This window comes from Monodon monoceros, unplaced genomic scaffold (assembly GCF_005190385.1).
Source record: "Monodon monoceros isolate NGI ecotype Baffin Bay Population unplaced genomic scaffold, NGI_Narwhal_1 Super_Scaffold_14, whole genome shotgun sequence".
In the NCBI taxonomy this organism is placed as follows: Eukaryota; Metazoa; Chordata; class Mammalia; order Artiodactyla; family Monodontidae; genus Monodon; species Monodon monoceros.
The window spans coordinates 30,455,949-30,473,628 of NW_021703770.1; the positions used below are offsets into that span (position 1 = coordinate 30,455,949).

The following is a 17,680-nucleotide window of genomic DNA, read 5'->3' on the forward strand; positions in this document are numbered from 1 at the left end:
ATAATTTAACAACCTTCACCACACACACACACACACACACACACACACACACACACCCCAAAAAAAGATCAGGTTGAAAAAGCAATAGGAATTTATAACAAAGCATCCTTCCAAACTAGCTGACCTAATACAAAGCGTTATTAGCAGTTCCATAATATAGCTTGTTTTAAAGTGATTATTGATCTACCCTGCATAGAGAAATGTCTTAGACCTAGAAAACATCTTCCACATGTTTTATAAAGAGCATGCATGATTGCTAATTCAGATGTTCCAACAAATCACATATGATTATATATCCCCATCCTTATATATGCAATGTAATCACTGGCGTGATCACAAAGGAAAAATATCTATCAGACATTTTAAGTTAATCATTTTATTAGAAAATGAAATCATGAAACAGCCTGTATTATGTTTCAGAGGTCAAGCTAGTTAAATTTAAGATGCTTTTTGTGCTTTGAGGTAAGCTTATTTTCTTTCTTAAAATCAATTAAGAACTACATAAAATTTTATATTTATGATTAAAAAGACAACACCCTTATACTACTAATATTTCAATACTGAACAATTTTACAGACATATGATTATTATTCTGAAAATATCAATACTAGAAGAATATATAGTTTAGCTTTACCCACCTTGTATTGTTCAGTGTTTGTCCAAAAAGCTCATTTTGTAAAATATTTGGTGGGGATGAAAAAACCCCATGAAAATGAGATAAAACAGAATTGCAGACCTGGCGCAATGTCTCAAATTGCATTTTCCTTCCTTTTTTCTTCCTTCTCTTATTTTTCCTTACCACCTGTCTTTAAAGTCATCTATTTGCAGACACCATCAAATAAAAACATGCCAATCAAGTTCCATATTTCTCCTGAGCTCTGTAAAAACTGCGCTTAAATGAGCAGAGGTTGATAGTTAATTGTACAGTCATTATTCTTCTAATTCAGTCGTAGAAGATTCAGTACCCGTGCGGCTTTCGGCTTTCTCCTGACTGTAGCAAGAATTCTAAACAGCAGTAAGCTTTTTGGGCATTCCCAGCTGAAGTGCGAAGCTGAGCTGCTTTCATGTACTCTACTCATATTTCTCTCAGCCTATTAAAAACACGCAATGAATAGATGCTGTCATCAGGAGTTTCAGCACATCTGGCTACCAGCAATAATATCTCAGAAGTAATAAAAATGGGGCAAGGTATCTTCTCAATGTTACTACTAGGTAAGAGGGAGAGAAACTATAAATTTCCCAACCCTTTTCTCTTTCCCTGAAAAATGAATAACTCCAGCAACAGAGTATATAGGTCTCATCAATGTACAGGTTGCTGCATAGGACCAGAACACTCAAAAAATAAGTAGTAGGCTTTCCTGGTGGCACAATGGCTAGGAATCTGCCTGCCAACGCAGCAGACAAGGGTTCGAGCCCTGGTCCGGGAAGATCCCACATGCCGCGGAGCAACTAAGCCCGTGTGCCATAACTACTGAGCCTGCGCTCTAGAGCCCCCGAACCACAACTACTGAAGCCTGTGTGCCTAGAGCCCATGCTCTGCAACAAGAGAAGCCACTGCAATGAGAAGCCCGTGCACCGCAACGAAGGGTAGCCCCCGCTCGCCACTAGAGAAAGCCCGCACACAGCAACGAAGACCCAACACAGCCAAAAATAAATAAATAAAATTTTAAAAAATACTTGAAAAAAAAGTAGTATATCCTTCTTTTGATATCATGAAGCAATAAAAATATAACAGACAATAGGGCTTTTATTGCCTGCATTTATAATGCCATAATTCTCAAGAGACATTTGGAAAACATATACTTAGTTGTCTTAATACTTGTTTAATTTTAAAACGTCTTCATCGGGCCTCCCTGGTGGCGCAGTGGTTGAGAGTCCGCCTGCCTATGCAGGGGACGAGGGTTCGTGCCCCGGTCCGGGAGGATCCCACATGCCGGGGAGCGGCTGGGCCCGTGAGCCATGGCCGCTTGGCCTGCACGTCCGGAGCCTGTGCTCCGCATCGGAAGAGGCCACAACAGTGAGAGGCCCGCGTACCGCAAACAAAACAAAACAAAACAAAACAAAAAACGTCTTCATCTATTTATCTTTAAAGGAAAATGAACAATTAAAGGAAAGTGAACAATGTTCAATCTGGGCCCTTTCTAAAGGCCATACATAGTGACTACATGATATTTATGTAATGGTAGAAAAAAATTATACCTTATCAATTAAAACTCACTTAAACAGCACACATAAAATATGAACTTTCTCACAAATCAAAAAAACACAACGAAGGCCAGAGAGACTTTATCAACTATTATTAATTTATTTCAATAATGGTGGTCACAGTATTTTTCAGAAGGATATTTCCTGACGGCCCCAGTGGTCTTAGAGTACCCCAGATCACCATCCATTCTTAATGAGTAATTCTGGTTTAGATAAAATCTTAGGTTACTCTATATCCAGAATCATCCATCTTTCTACAACAGATGCTCTGGTGTAGCTCTGGTGAATTTAAAACCAAATTTTAAAAATCAACTCACTTATAGAGATGATTAATATATTTATTGATCTCTAATTGTCCCTAAATCATGACATTTCTTTAACAGATGCATCCCTTTTAGCCCTTTTTCCCTCAACTTTTAGCCTTAACCTCCTCTATCCCCTTTCACACACATACCACTATCAATAAATATGCACTTAAATACACTAAGAAGTTTTTTTAGAAGTGGTGAATTCTTTTTTGACATGAATAAACATGTCACGAAATAACACAAAATAAACAATAATATAAATTTTTAAATGATACAAAGTAAACATGTAATAATATAAACTTTTAAACAAATCATTTACTTCTTTTATAAACTAAGGTCTTCAATTATGGATTTGTCCTCAACTAAGAGTGTTCCTATTTTGCTTATTATTTTAGATTTTTATAGGTGCACACTAATCTATTTATGAAATATACACATAATAGTCATAAAGTATTTTTTGGCTTATAAAGTACTTCTAAATTTTTTTAATATCTAGAAAACATTATGAGTAAGTGATAATGTTGCTATCGTTTTGTAGATGAAAAGAAACTTAGGTGTTAAGGGATTAAAGATCACACAGCTTGTAAAAGATAGAGTATTTGAATGAAGGTCTTTGCTTCAGACTCCACTTCACATGCTCCTTCCCTGTTATTCTATCTTCTATATACGTGCACACGTGGGCGCACACACATACACATATACAGACATATATGCACATCTATTTGTAAATAGATCAGTCTCCATAGATGAACAGGAAACCTACCTGCCGGTGACCCAGTCAAGTATATTTCAGTTAGAGCAAACATCTCAAATTTTTCAACTTACAAGTAACTTTAAATGGGCTTCTTCCATTTAACTCAAACAGAAGCAACCTGATGTGCTTCAAATTTTTAAGCCTCTGATTACAAGGTTGATTTTCACATCTATGAAAGGTCAGTTTCCATAAGTGGAAACATGCATTTTTAAATTCTTACTTTCAAAGCTTATACCATCTGTGATATACATATACATATATATAGTTTTCCCCCTTGTGGGTAGATTCAATTTTTATAAATAATCAAAAGCCATTTTAAAGCAACTCTATTAAATAAGAAGGTGATTACACTGCAAAACACTCTCTGTCATTAAAAAAAGTTTCTTTGAAGGCAAGCTCACAGCAAGAGTTTCAAAAATGGTCTAAGCAATAGAAAGACTACTGGAATGAGCCTCAAAATGGTTTCTTTGAAGTAAACAATATAGCAACGACCTTCCTCAGAGCCTTATTTTCCAGCTGTCGCTGTACAACACACACTTCTGGTTGGCTTACTCACAGTTCCTTCAATATCTCAGAGGAGATTTCTTCCACTTTCCCACCTCATTATCACCTTTCACCTTCTCCTACTCATCCTTAAGGGCTCAAATGTCACTTTCTCAAAAAAACTTTCTTTGACCTGGATTAGGTCTCCATTATGCACTCTCATTGTACCCTTTCCTTTTTCTTCATAGCATTTGATAAAAGTATAACTATATATTTACTTGAAAAAGAATGTTTAATGTCTTTCACCCTCAGTTCCATGAGATTAAGGCCCACATTTATTTGTTTACCACAGTGCCTAGTATAGAGTAGGTGCTTAATAAATAAGAAGCCTAAATTTTATGGAAAACTTAATTATTTTTATTTTTTATTCACATCCCATAAGTAGGACAGGAAACTGCTCAGGGCTGAATTTGGTTCTTAGCTTCTGTGTTTGTTTGTTTGTTTGTTTTAGCCTACCACATCATGTTATAAGGCTTAATAAATGGAAGAAAGACCAATATTTGCAACCAAAAACATTGTTCATTGGATGGACTTTGTAATTTGTTATAAATATCCTAAATATTATAAAGAATGTTTATAGCTAATATTTGTTTTAAATTTTCTACATACTGAAGGCTCACAAGTAACTTAAATATCAGCGGCTTCTATAAGGACAGAAAGAACATGGCACTTGAGGTCAAATGGCCTGGATTTAAGTACTGACTCCTAATACTATCTAGCTCTAATACTTCAGGATGTTCACTTTATATATCCGAGCTATGGTTTCTTCAAATGTAAAATAAGCTACATCACTTATTTCATAAAGTTATTATTATATGAAAACATGTAACATATATTAATGTATTTTATAAACTATAAAGTATATAGTACTTGGAAGTAACCTCACTATGAACTATCTAAGGAATCAAATTATTGGAACCAGGATTCTAACAATAATGTTAGGTATCTTTTACTTATCATATTTATTCATGCAAAAAATATTTATAGAATTTCTTTGGGTAAGTTTCTATATCCCTGTTCGTTAGATGCTGAATGATGGGATGCAATGCTTATGCTTACACCTTTCTGCAAAAATGAGATAAATTCAGAATGTCCTTCAAGTAAGGTCAGCTCCATACTTACATCTAGTCCTGCAGAGAGGCATTAACTCTCACAAATGGTGTAGCTGTTGGTAATTGTTTTCTCTATGACTGTTCTATTAGAATCTTTAGCTCCTCAATGGAAATGACAATGCTAACTAGAGTTCCCAAGGAAGAAGAGATGTTAAGAAACTTTAAGCAGCAGAGGCAATTTCATTAAAGATGATAGCAAAAAGGTCAATCAATGCTTTAAAAAGTTCAACCTAAAAGTAATCCCCAAATTTCATATAAAAATAAAAACATAATTTATTTTGCCTATTAAACTGGCAAAGTATTGCCCAGAAGGTCAGAGAATGGGCACCCTTAAACCATATTTACTGGCAGCAGTGTATACTGATAGAACCTTTTTGAGAAATATTTAGTAGTATGTAGTAAAAACTTTTAAAATGTTCAAATTCTGAGAGAACACTAGGAGCATAAACATCAAAATGTTAATATTGATGATCTCTGGGTGAAAACATCACAGAATTTTTTTTTCCATTATGCTGTAGTTTTTGGTACAGTACCCACAAGAAAAGTCAAAATTTAACCTACATAATGTGGAGACTTCTACAATTACAATGAAGTCATTCATTAACCATAATATATTAAATATGATGTTAGCCCATAAACTTTTGCTTAGCAATGCTCAAGTAAGTCAAATACTAGATTATTAGTTTTCCCATGATTGGCTATACCCATTAGCAATGGTATCTATTCTCTTCTTTATCGATAAGTTCCTAAAATTCTGTAATAAGTCAAATTATTTAATTAGTACTATGAAACATCCAAATGAGATGAGAAAACAAAACTTAGTACTAACTTCTTTACATCAGGCCTGCTGTAAGAGGAGAAGGTGCTTCTTCATATCTCACACGGAGATATCTGGCTGTTAAAATGTGTGGAGGTTTTCCAAACTGTCCCCTCATCAATAGAAGCTGTTCGTCTTGCTCACCTCCCAAGCCATAATTTGATAATTATGGCAGTTCCATTGCTTTATCCTTTTCCACTCTGTCTCCCAAATCAGTGTTTTCTAATCTTTTTTATTTTTATTTTATTTATTTATTTTTTTGCGGTACCCGGGCCTCTCACTGCTGTGGCCTCTCCCGTTGCGGAGCACAGGCTCCGGACGTGCAGGCTCAGCGGCCATGGCTCACGGGCCCAGCCACTCCGCGGCATGTGGGATCTTCCCGGACCGGGGCACGAACCCTTGTCCCCTGCATCGTCAGGCGGACTCTTAACCACTGCGCCACCAGGGAAGCCCAGTAAGTTTTTTTAAATGTGTTGATCCTCAGTTATTTTCTGATGTACCAAAAAAATTCTGTAGCATTTCCCAGGGCTTGAACTCTGTATCTATCTCCCTAGTTTTGACCAGTGAGGCAGAACAGCCTCCACAGTTTCTACCATCTAATTCAGAAAGGAAAGGGAAAACAGTGAAAGCCTCCACAAATGTATGAAGTCCCACCATCATTACCATCTCCCCAACTCCTCTTTCTAGGCCAGATATATGAGGGCTAATCCTACTGTGCTTTGAATCAAGCTGCATTATTAGAAGTATTACAGAGCTGCTTCAACAGTCCAGAGCAGCTCTTACCAGAGCAGTCCCCACACCTACAAGCTGGCAGCAGGAATACCTTTCCTATCAGACTCAAGAATCAGGCTGTAGAGTGCTAATCCTAGATTTAAACTCTAGAATGAAAATGTCCAGAGTGATTATATGCTCTGACACTTAGAGGTTCTTCTATCTGTTAGAGGAAAGAGAACCAAGACCTATGAAAATACATTCTGGTAAGTCCCTCCAGTATTAGGACTGCTAGTTCCAAGTAATTATTCCCTTGATAATTATCAAGAGAATGACTGGAAGCAACACTACAATTTCAGGGAGCAATATCCATATGAATAAGATCCAACTCCATCTCTAATAGCGCCACTGTCCAGGAACAATGGTATGGAAATATTTATAGCCTTGGGACTCTAAGCACTCAACTTAAGCTTGCAAACTGCCTCCAGAAGGCACCTCTACTACCTAGTAAATTCCAAGTATCCCTAGATTCTTCAAGAAAGAAATACTGACTGCACATTGTCATTATATGAAAATGAAAAATGATAATCATTGGCACAACTAAGTTAAATGTGTTTTAGCAAAATATGAGAACAAATGAAATACTGTGCAATAATAGTGGCCTCCAAGAGTTCCCGTCCACAATCCCTTTCTTTCTTTCTTTCTTCTTTCTTTCCTTGCTTTCTTTTTTTATCCTTTTCCATTATGGTTTATTATGGGATATTGATATTGAATATACACAATATACACAATTCCTTTCTTTCACGCAATTTCCTTCTACTCGTTACATCATGAAAAAAGGGAGGAGTGGAGACATCATAAATACACCAAAAAATTATCTCACCACATGTGGATAAAAGGACATCAATTAGAAAGTTGATACGATAGTCAAACCAAGATATTAGTTGGCTTGAATTAAAATGATCACAGTAAAATGGAGACAAAAAAAGACTAAAAAGGTAGATGTTGAATCAACCAAGACACAATGATTGATTTGCCACAGGGGTAGGAGGTAGTATATGAAGGTCAAGAGAGGAATAAAAAATGACTCTCAGATTTCTTTCTTAAGTAATCAAGCAGATAATCTTAAAATTTGCTGAGAAAGAGAACACTAAAGGAGGAGCAGATTGAGGGAAAAGGAAGGGAAAGATGATGAGTTGTTGAATTTAAGGAGCATGTAAGATAGCTAGAAAGCCAGATAAGTAAGCAATTGGATATGTCACTATGGAGTTCAAAAAAGAGTTCTCAGCTAAAGATATAAATTCAGGAAGCATCAGCATGTTAGTAATGATTAGGTGAGATCACCCAGAGCGAAAGTTCAAAGTGGAAAAAAAAAGTCTAAGACAGTGTACCAGGGAACTAAGTTCCACACTGTCATCAGGTAAAGAAGAAGCATAAAGAAGAAAGAAGAGGAGAAGCCACAGAGGTAGGAGGAAATCAGGAAAGTGTGGTGGTCTCTAAGCCTTAATAAAAGACAATGTTTTAAGAAGAATGGTATGATTGGACTTCCCTGGTGGTCCAGTGGTTAAGAATCCGCCTTCCAAGGCAGGGGACACGGGTTCGAGCCGTGTTCTGGGAAGACCCACATGCCACGGAGCAGCTAAGCCTGTGCACCACAACTATGGAGCCTGCACTCTTGAGTCCGCGAGCCACAACTACTGAGCCCGCGTACCACAACTACCGAAGCCCTCACGCCTAGAGTCCATGCTCCGTAACAAGAGAAGCCACCGCAATGAGAAGCCCGCACATCGCAACATATAGTATCCCTTGCCCACCTCAACTAAAGAAAGCCCGCGGGCAGCAAGGAAGACCCAATGCAGCCATAAATAAATAAATTTAAAATAAATAAAGTAAAATGTAAGCTACTTTTACAGTTTATAAGTGTTCCCAGAATGTAAAAAAGAAAGGATTATGTGAAAATACAAATAAAAAGACCAATGTAGGTCCTGGACATAAACATAACCCCCAAATCTCATTTTGAGAGAATAAAACACAAAGATGCACTGAAGCACTGGATCAAAATATATTTAGGCAGGAGGGGGAAATACTGCAATGAAAAAATCAAATATTCATAATTCTCCCCATTCACATGACTCTAATTCTTATTAAGCAAACTCAACCAGAAGAAATGGGTTTCTTACCACTTTCCAGACAGAAGTATTAAATCAACCTCAAAACTTTCAACCATGTCAAATAATTTATACAAATGAATTTCAGATATATACCACTGAAGTGAAAAAGTTATTTTTACATCACAACAATTTTGAGTTCATATATTCTGTAGTCTTACAGTCTTGGCTGTTTGAAAAAATATAAACTTTTTCTGAGAGATTTAACTAAAATTTGTCAATCCTGCTCTATGAACACAAATCAACTCTCACACAGAGAAAAGGAAGACTAAAATAGTTTTAAAGATTGGATAAACGGAAAACTCAATACAAATTTGAAAATACTACTGAGAAAAAATAAGTTGAGAACTAACACATAAATAGACAGACAAAAAAATGCTCGGGTGGAAATGTAATAAAAGAAAGAACTGAAAAGAAAAAAATGGCTGGGGGTTGCATCAGTAGAGGGGAGGTCACCCTTAAGTTTAATTTTCCAGTTCAAGCACTGTGTAATTAGGTAAGCACAGTGCAAACTGTTTCACCAATAACCTTCAAACAAACCTTGAAAGACCTTTCCAGACAAAGAGCTCCAAATCATATCTCAGAACTTCCAACTCTGTCAAATAACATATATAAGCCTCTCTCAGGTATATATCACGGACATAGAAATAGTTGATTATAGGTAATAACAATTTTGATTCTCTACACTATTTTTGTTGCATTATTTGCTTGAAAAAACTAGAGTAGCCATAGATTACTAAAGAAGAAATCCACAAGATTCTATATTAATATTCCTAACAGCAAACTGTATCCCAAATCTTAGGACAACAGCAATTTATCATGTATTGAGCTATCTTGAGATGCATGAGACTAATTCATTCTTTAGGATTCCTAGGGATAAAAGAGATCACACAAAATTAAAACAAAAACACTTAAGAGAAATACACACGAGTACCATTATTAAATACTGTACACACACACAAGAATGGACATACATAATTAAAAATAAAAATAAGAATTTCTGTAAACTGCTTACAAATTTAAAAATACATTTTGAAAACTGCTCCTGAGTTTTAAACCAAATTTCTCAATGGCTGCAGCAACTTTGCAGGTAGAGGCTACAGTCAAAAGATGCCAGGATCACTTCAAGAAAAACCCCTGTCCCAATCCACTACATATTAAACATATTCCTACCACTCCTGCTAGAAACTAAAGTCAGCAAAGATCTTTTGCACTTACTTATCAGGAGGAGCAGAGCATAGACAAACTCAAGGACAAAACCAGAGAGTTTCATATACTTTAGGTTATCTTTTATAATCCTGTCTGTATATATTTAAATATTCTATTGGTGATGAAGCAGGAGACTACTAAAAATTTAATCTCCAGTCTAGCAAATCTTGAAAGTGTAGTCTAGTGACCTTAGTGGGGTCCCCAAGACTCTTTCAGAGAATCTGCAGGGTCAAACTATTTTCATAATAGTACTAAAATGTTATTTGCCTTCTGGACTTTCATTTTCTCATGGGTGTACAGTGGAGTTTTCCAGAGGCTACCTTATGTGTGACATCTCAAGATAATAAATACACAAGGAGATAAAAGAGTCCAGCTGTCTTCCACTAAATCAGACATTAAAGGGATATGCAAAAATGTAAATAATGCCAATTTTCTCACTAAATTTTTCTTTTCTTTTTGAAGTACTTGAAATGTTAGTTTTTATTTACATTTTCATTTAAAATATTGAAATATTTGTTTTATATTACTGCAGAACACATCATCACACACTTCGCGGTGGCTTAACAAAACATGTATTTATTATCTTACAGTTTCTATAGGTCAGGAACTCAAGCATGGTTTAAAGGGTGTAATCAAGGGGCTGGCCAGGCCACATTTCTTTCTGAAGCTCAGGGTCCTTTTCCAAGCTCATATGATGGCAGAATTCAGTTCCTTGTGGCTCTAAGATTGAGGCCCCATTTTCTTGCTGGCTGTCAGCCAGGGGATGCTCTCAGCTCCTAGAGACTCCACCACATATGCCTGCCATGTGATCCTCTCATAGCCCTTTCACAACATGGTAGCTTACTTCTTCAAAGCAAGCAGAAGAATCTCTTACTTCAGTCTAAGACATAGTCTTGCATAATGTAATATAAGCACAGAAGTGACTATCCCATCATTTTTGCCATACTCTATTAGATAGAAACAAGTCACAAGTTCCATACGTACCCAAAGGAAGGGTAAACTCTTCACAGCTCAACTTAGAATTCTATCTACTCCATATGCAGTGGGTTTACTGTTATTTTTAAATTAATTAATAAAGATATATTTTAATTTTTTCTCAGTTTTTATTCCTAATATGATAAACATCAATAAATATAATCCATATAAACAAATGCTCTTTGAGGTCCTCAATCATTTTTAAGATTGTAAAGAGATCTCAAGACCAAAATGTTTGAGAATCATTGCTCTAATCTAAGCTGCCTCTTATATTTGCTGCCTCTTATATTTGACACATGATAAAAGATAAGAAAACAAGGGAATTCCCTGATGGTCCAGTGGTTAAGACTCTGTGCTTTCACTGCCATGGGCACAGGTTCAATCCCTGGTCGAGGAACTAAGATGCCACAAGCTGTGAGGCGCAGCCAAAAAAAAAGATATGAAAACTTACTTTCTGCAAGTAGTGTTTCTATTTTAAACGAAACAAGCAGTAGTCATGCTCCCAATATAAAACGAAATTTTAAATTGAGGAAATGACTCAAGTTATTTAGCTTTCCATATCATATTTAGCTTGAAAATCTGAACTATAATCATTTATTTTTACAAATGTTTAAATATTCCCCATCCAATCCCATACTTTCACAATTTCAGGGAAGTGTAGGAGCAATCTTCTTGAGTAGATAAAAACATGTAGGTTCTAGGCATAACTGGAACAGGGATTGTTTATCTATAGTAAAATGCAAGAAGTTAGAGAATATGAGCACAGATATTTCACTGTAAATGAGTGCAAAAGAATTCAAAGACCCCACCATGATGCTGACTACTATTATTCATGTTACTATGGATTGATGAATTTAGATGCCTGAATCCTTGAACAATTAAAGATATCAAATAGGAAAATGTATCTTTATTTTTATTTAAAGCTTGGACTCCAAATCCCTATTTTTTAACTCTAGTGAGATATGCTAGCCTTTATATGAGCCTTGAAAAGACTATTCTTGCTCCTTAAGTTTCAGTACCAGATAAGACAAATATAGTGGCTGGCTCCTTAGTCTCACTCTTCTTCCCCTTTTTCCAAAGGGTACTTCCCAATTGTTTCATCTCAGGCCTGTCTTATCACATCAGCTATAAGAGATGAAAATATACAGTGCAAAAAATGGAAGCAGGCATTTACCTCAAAGCACTTTCATTGATTACCACTTTACTCACTTTACTAAAAGATCTGAGAAACACTTCTACACTCACCAACACTCACCCTTGCCCACCTCAATATGGCAGTCCAATTTCATAGCCCTTATCTATCACATCCTTGACCAACATCAGAACTGCTTTACTTGATGTATATCAGGAGAGCCAAAGAGTAAAGGGAGAGGTGGTGAAACCCCCTAGAAGTAAGTACATAACATTAATATTGTCATAAGCGCCAAACTAGAAGCAATATACTCCCACAGCTCACTGTGCAGATTCACACATACATTTCTACTGCCAATATATCTGTAAAACAAAAAAATCTGTGTAAAAGGATTATATGAACATTTATGCTAATATTAGCTTAAAATTTGTTACAATTTATGAAATTTTATATGTTTAATGCATGAGTGACCCAAGTAATTCAAGATACATATTATTGCTGGAATGAAAAAACAGTCTCAAAAATGGTCATTTTGGTGTTAGCCAATCATTTTCTCAGCAACAGCTTAAAAAAAAGTGCTGCTGCTAACAAAACCACCACCAATACCTAATAAATTACCCCCATCTTAATGTCTAACTAGCTATTCTCTCCTTCTAACTTTACTACAAAGCATTTTCCTTGATATCATTATCAAAACCAATATAGAGCTATATTTTGGAAGTGAATAAAAGGCACTCAAAAGAAACTTGTTAGGGGCTTCCCTTGTGGCGCAGTGGTTGAGAGTCCGCCTGCCGATGCAGGGGACATGGGTTCGTGCCCCGGTCCGGGAAGATCCCACATGCCGCGGAGCGGCTAGGCCCGTGAGCCATGGCCACTGAGCCTGTGCATCCAGAGCCTGTGCTCCGCAACGGGAGAGGCCACAGCAGTGAGAGGCCCATGTACCACAAAAAAAAAAAAAAAAAAAAGAAAGAAACTTGTTAAAAATGAATTTATAGACACTTTCAAGAAAGAGTAAGTAATAAGTAGAGTCTCAGTCAATTAAATGTCACTGATTAGGAGAATGGATATTAGCTTATAATATTTCAAGTATGACTGAAAAGCAACTACTTCAAAAGTGACCAGTATAGTCAAGTCATACTCTAAAGAAAGTAACAACCTCCCTAGACTTAAAATAAGAAGAACAAAACAGGTAGACAGTAGACTAAAAGGCAAAACTTCTATAAGGCAAAGTAATTATGACTGAATGTCATTACACATAAAGTAAAAAGTCACCAAATCCAGCCAGAGACACAGAGGAGTGGTCACTGAAATTATCCCAAGGATACCAGCGTATATAAAGGTGAGTTGAAATTGGAATAAATATAGTTCTAAGATGTAGATCAGTAGGGAACATGGAAAAGGTTAAAATGGAAAGAAGTATCCTACCAAAAGGTCGTATTCTGTCTACAGTATTTTAAAAGGAAGACGATAGAATGATTTTCAAATGATTAGTGAGACATTCCCATAATGAATACAGCTGCCATGGCTTATAAAACCAAACTGTAAAAATATCCATATGCTCAAGAATAAATAAGTAATCTGAACAGTTCTATACCTATTGAAGAAACTGAATTCATAGTTTTAAAAACCTAGCCACACAAAAACCCCAGGCCCTTGGCATCAGAGACAAATTCTACTGAACATTTAGAGAAGAAATAATGACAGTTCTACACAAACTCTATACAAAGTTCTTTCTACACAAATTTGCAGAAAATTGAAGACAGAAAAGCACTTCTTAACTGCTGAGGCCAGCATTCCCTTGATACCAAAACCAATGACATTACAAGGAAAAGGCACTACACACCAATATCCTTCATGAACATAAACTGAAAAATCTCTAACAAAATATTAGTAAGTCAAATCCAGCAATAAATAAATCGAGTAACACCATCATGACCAAAAGGAGTATCCCAGGAACACAAGATTGGTACAACATTTGAAAACAATCAGTGTCATTTCATTCTACAAATAAACCAAAGAAGAAAAATCATATTATCATCTCAATAGAGGCTGAAAAAAAGCAATTGACAAAATTCCACAGCCATTCATAATAAAAAAAATTCTCAGCAAACTAATAATAGTATAGAATTTCCTCAACTTCATAAAGGACATCTATGAAAAACCTATAATTAACATCATATTTGACTGTGAAAGACTCAAAGGATTCACCCTAACACTGGGAATAAGAGAAAGATGTCATTCTGACTACATCTATTTAACATTGAAGTGGAAGCACTACCAAACAGTATAAAAGGTGGAAAGACACAGCTTACAAATTGAAAAGTAAGAAATAAAGCTACCTTTTTTACAGGTAACATAATCATCTATGTAAAAAACACAAAAGACAGTTTTTAGAAAAATAGTGTGGTACCGTCACGGGATAGGTAATTAGACTAACAGGACAGAAGAGAGAACTCAAAAATGGCCCAACTGTATTCAGGAACATGTTATAAACAGAAGTGGTACCAAAAACCAGTGGTTATGTGTTTTGAATCTCTACTCCTCCTTCTTCCATCTCTTCTCTTTGACCTAGTCAGGAGAGATTCTCCATGTGATTAGACTGGACCCACCTAGACAATCCAGGATAATCTCCCTATTTTAAGGTCCATAACCTTAATCACATCTGCAAAGTCCCTTTTGCCACACAGACTAATATATTCACAGGTCCCCAGGGATCAGGACCTAGACATCTTCGGAGACCACCATTCTGCCTACCACAGAAGATAATGCAGCAGTCTGGAGCAATGAATTAACGTTCCTACATGTATCAATCTTTTAAAATGCAAGATCTAAAGCACCATATCATTTATGTAATTTAAACACATACATACACAATGCAACACTTTTTATTATTCAAAGATACATATTTAGGTGAAGAAACACAACAGAAGCCTTACACAGATCACTGAAGTGCCATAAACTGATATATAGGATTACCAAAACTCACTACATCTGAGAACCAAAATAAAACAAAGAGTGGCAGAACTGACACTGATGATCTAGGAATAGCTACACTACACAAATTTGCTTTCCTACTATTTTTATATCATGCTGTTATCTTCTTCTGTCTTTAAAATTCCTTCATTAAAATTCTGTTGAAGTTCTAACAAATTTACAAAACTTCCCCTAAACTGCTCTATTTTGTTCCATCATTTAGATTTGTTCATTTAATTCTCTGACTACTTCCATATATTTCTAAGTTATATTTTGTTACATGTTTTTACCAGTTTCAAATAGTTATGTTTATATAACTACATCATTAATCCTGACTTACTTATTAGATAATAAATTCTTATGGCACAGTGCATCTTTTACTGTCTTTGTATTTCTCCATATAAACTAGTGTTATAAATAAAGTATATACTCAATAAATATTGTAGGCTAAGTACCTGAAGTAATATTTGTTACAATATAGTTCCATGGGGAACTTTCCATAAGTCTAAGTACTATGCAGTGTTTTCGTTAGATATCACCTGGAAATCCTCCAAGAAGAACAGGGAGATCATGTAATTTATCCTCCACACAAGGATACTTTTGAAAGTGAAATGGGTGCTCTTAATAATTATGCTTGAAAAAAGGTATAAGCCAGAATAGGCCCTGACAAAATGGGACATAGGTCACCCTACTCAAAAATATATTGAATGACATGGAAAACAGCAATACATTAAATCAAATTCTTTAAAGTGAAGTTAAAATGTGACCGGTCAAAGCAAACAGACATAGAATTTCTTTTAAAATATATTAAAGCACTTAAAATTCCCCATCATCATTGCAGGTATCTAAGAAACAACAGAATTCTAGAGATCAATCTTACATGTAATAACCAATAGTTAGTTCTCTTATACAAGTTCACATATTTTTACAAAGATATTACCAAAAAAAAAAAAAGAGTCTAAGAGACAGAAAAATGCAGTACTTGATTCCATAAGTAAATTTAATGTTTTTAAACACAGGATAATTGCAACAGGTAAAAGTTATGGGAAAGATAGCTATCTGCTTGTCTTTTCAATGATTCAATTTATTTCACTTCATTCCAATTCAACTGATATTCAATGAGTGCCTACAACTTCTAGAACCTAAACTAGACATGCATGGATGCAAAGATATAAAAGAAAGTATGCCCTCAAGTTGTTCAAAACAAAGAGGAAAAAAAACATTGATAACAAGTACACTAAAGGTCAGACAGTGGTAAGTGCTAAAATATACAAAGTATAGATGCATATATATATATGTGTGTGTGTGTATACATATGTGTCTATGTATACACACACATATATAAAGGTACCATATATACAAAGGTTTAAGCAAAAACTATAATTCTTACTGGGAAAAAAATAAAAGAAAGCTTCATGTAAGTAGAGACGGGGCCTTGACTTTGAAGAAAAAGTAAGATTTAGGCAGACACACCAAGACACACCCTTACTTAAGGATCTTGGCCCTTGCAATTTTTCTGCCTGGAGTGTTCCTCCCCCAGATATCTACATGACTTACTCCTTCACCTCCCTCAAGTCTTAACTCAATGTTAAGGCCTTTCCTCACCTCTAATTAAAAATTGTTAACCATCCCCTTCAGAAATCCCCATGCCTCCTCCCCCGCCCCGTATTATTTTCCTCCGTAGCAGGGCCTGGGAGGTGCCAGCGACAGGGTGTGCCACTCACATCTACGTGAATGGCTCCCTCTAGCGTTCTTCTCTGCACAGCCCGTGAAGTCGAATGCACAGGCCTCAAGCTGTACTGCTAGCCAGTATACTAGTTACTTCCTATTCTTTTGTCTTCCCCAACTGGAAAGCAATCTCTGTGAGATATTTTGTTCATTGCTATACCCTCAGCACCTAGAAATCTGTCTCTCACACAATCAACACTCAATAAATATTTGTTGAATTAGTGTAAATCTAGAGAGAGAACAGAATTCTAAATAAGAGGAATAGCATGAGCAAATACTTAAAATTTTAAGAATGAAGGATTTTTTTAATTCATTAGTTATCTGCTGTAGCTGTAGGTTGGTGCGGGGAGAGAAAAGTGAGTGATGAGGTCAGAAAGGACAGATGATAGTGAGCCTCAAAAAGTAGAATGAGGGCTTCCCTGGTGGCGCAGTGGTTGAGAGTCCGCCTGCCGATGCAGGGGACATGGGTTCATGCCCCGGTCTGGGAAAATCCCGCATGCCGCGGAGCGGCTGGGCCTGTGAGCCATGGCTGCTGAGCCTGCGTATCCAGAGCCTGTGCTCCGCAACGGGTGAGACCACAACAGTGAGAGGCCTGCGTACAAAAAAGTAGAATGCTAGGGTTTTGAGTGAGAAAAACCAATGTTTCAATTGTAATTCTACTTCTAATTTTGGAATCTTGAGAAATCATTGCAGTATAAAAAGGGGTCTCTTAAATCCCACCTTACAACATCATTATGGAGATTAAAATTCAATGCCTTAAATTTTTTCACAGAGCCTAGAACAGAGTAGGTACTCAATAAATGTTAATTTCCCTTAGAAAACTAAGGATTGGAACTTTAAGTACAAAATGGGAAGACATCAAAAGTGAGCAAATAAATGACTTCATCATATCTCTACTTAAAAAGCACAATTCTGGAAACAAAGTAGAATATGTAGAAAAGCAAATAAACTGAGAAGCAGGAAGTCAGAAAGAAAGCAAGACACAGTAAATGCCTAAACAGATCAGTAACAAAAGTGGAATTGCCCAAAAACTTTATATGAAAAT

General features: G+C 36.0%; 1 protein-coding gene across 16 annotated transcripts in view; it reads right to left on the reverse strand.

Moving 5' to 3' along the window:
- RIMS2 (regulating synaptic membrane exocytosis 2) overlaps nt 1-17,680 on the reverse strand; it is a 649,263-nt gene that overhangs the window by 357,144 nt on the left and 274,439 nt on the right. For 14 of the 16 annotated variants that reach the window (XM_029222539.1, XM_029222538.1, XM_029222547.1 and 11 more), the window contains exon 1: nt 639-1,079. The exons of 1 other annotated variant lie outside the window; for it this stretch is intronic. In XM_029222539.1, the coding sequence (XP_029078372.1) occupies nt 639-760 (122 nt within the window). In that variant the 5' untranslated portion in view covers nt 761-1,079. Of the gene's footprint in view, nt 1-638; nt 1,080-17,680 lie in introns of those variants that run through there. One more of the 16 variants, XM_029222531.1, reaches the window with a different exon arrangement.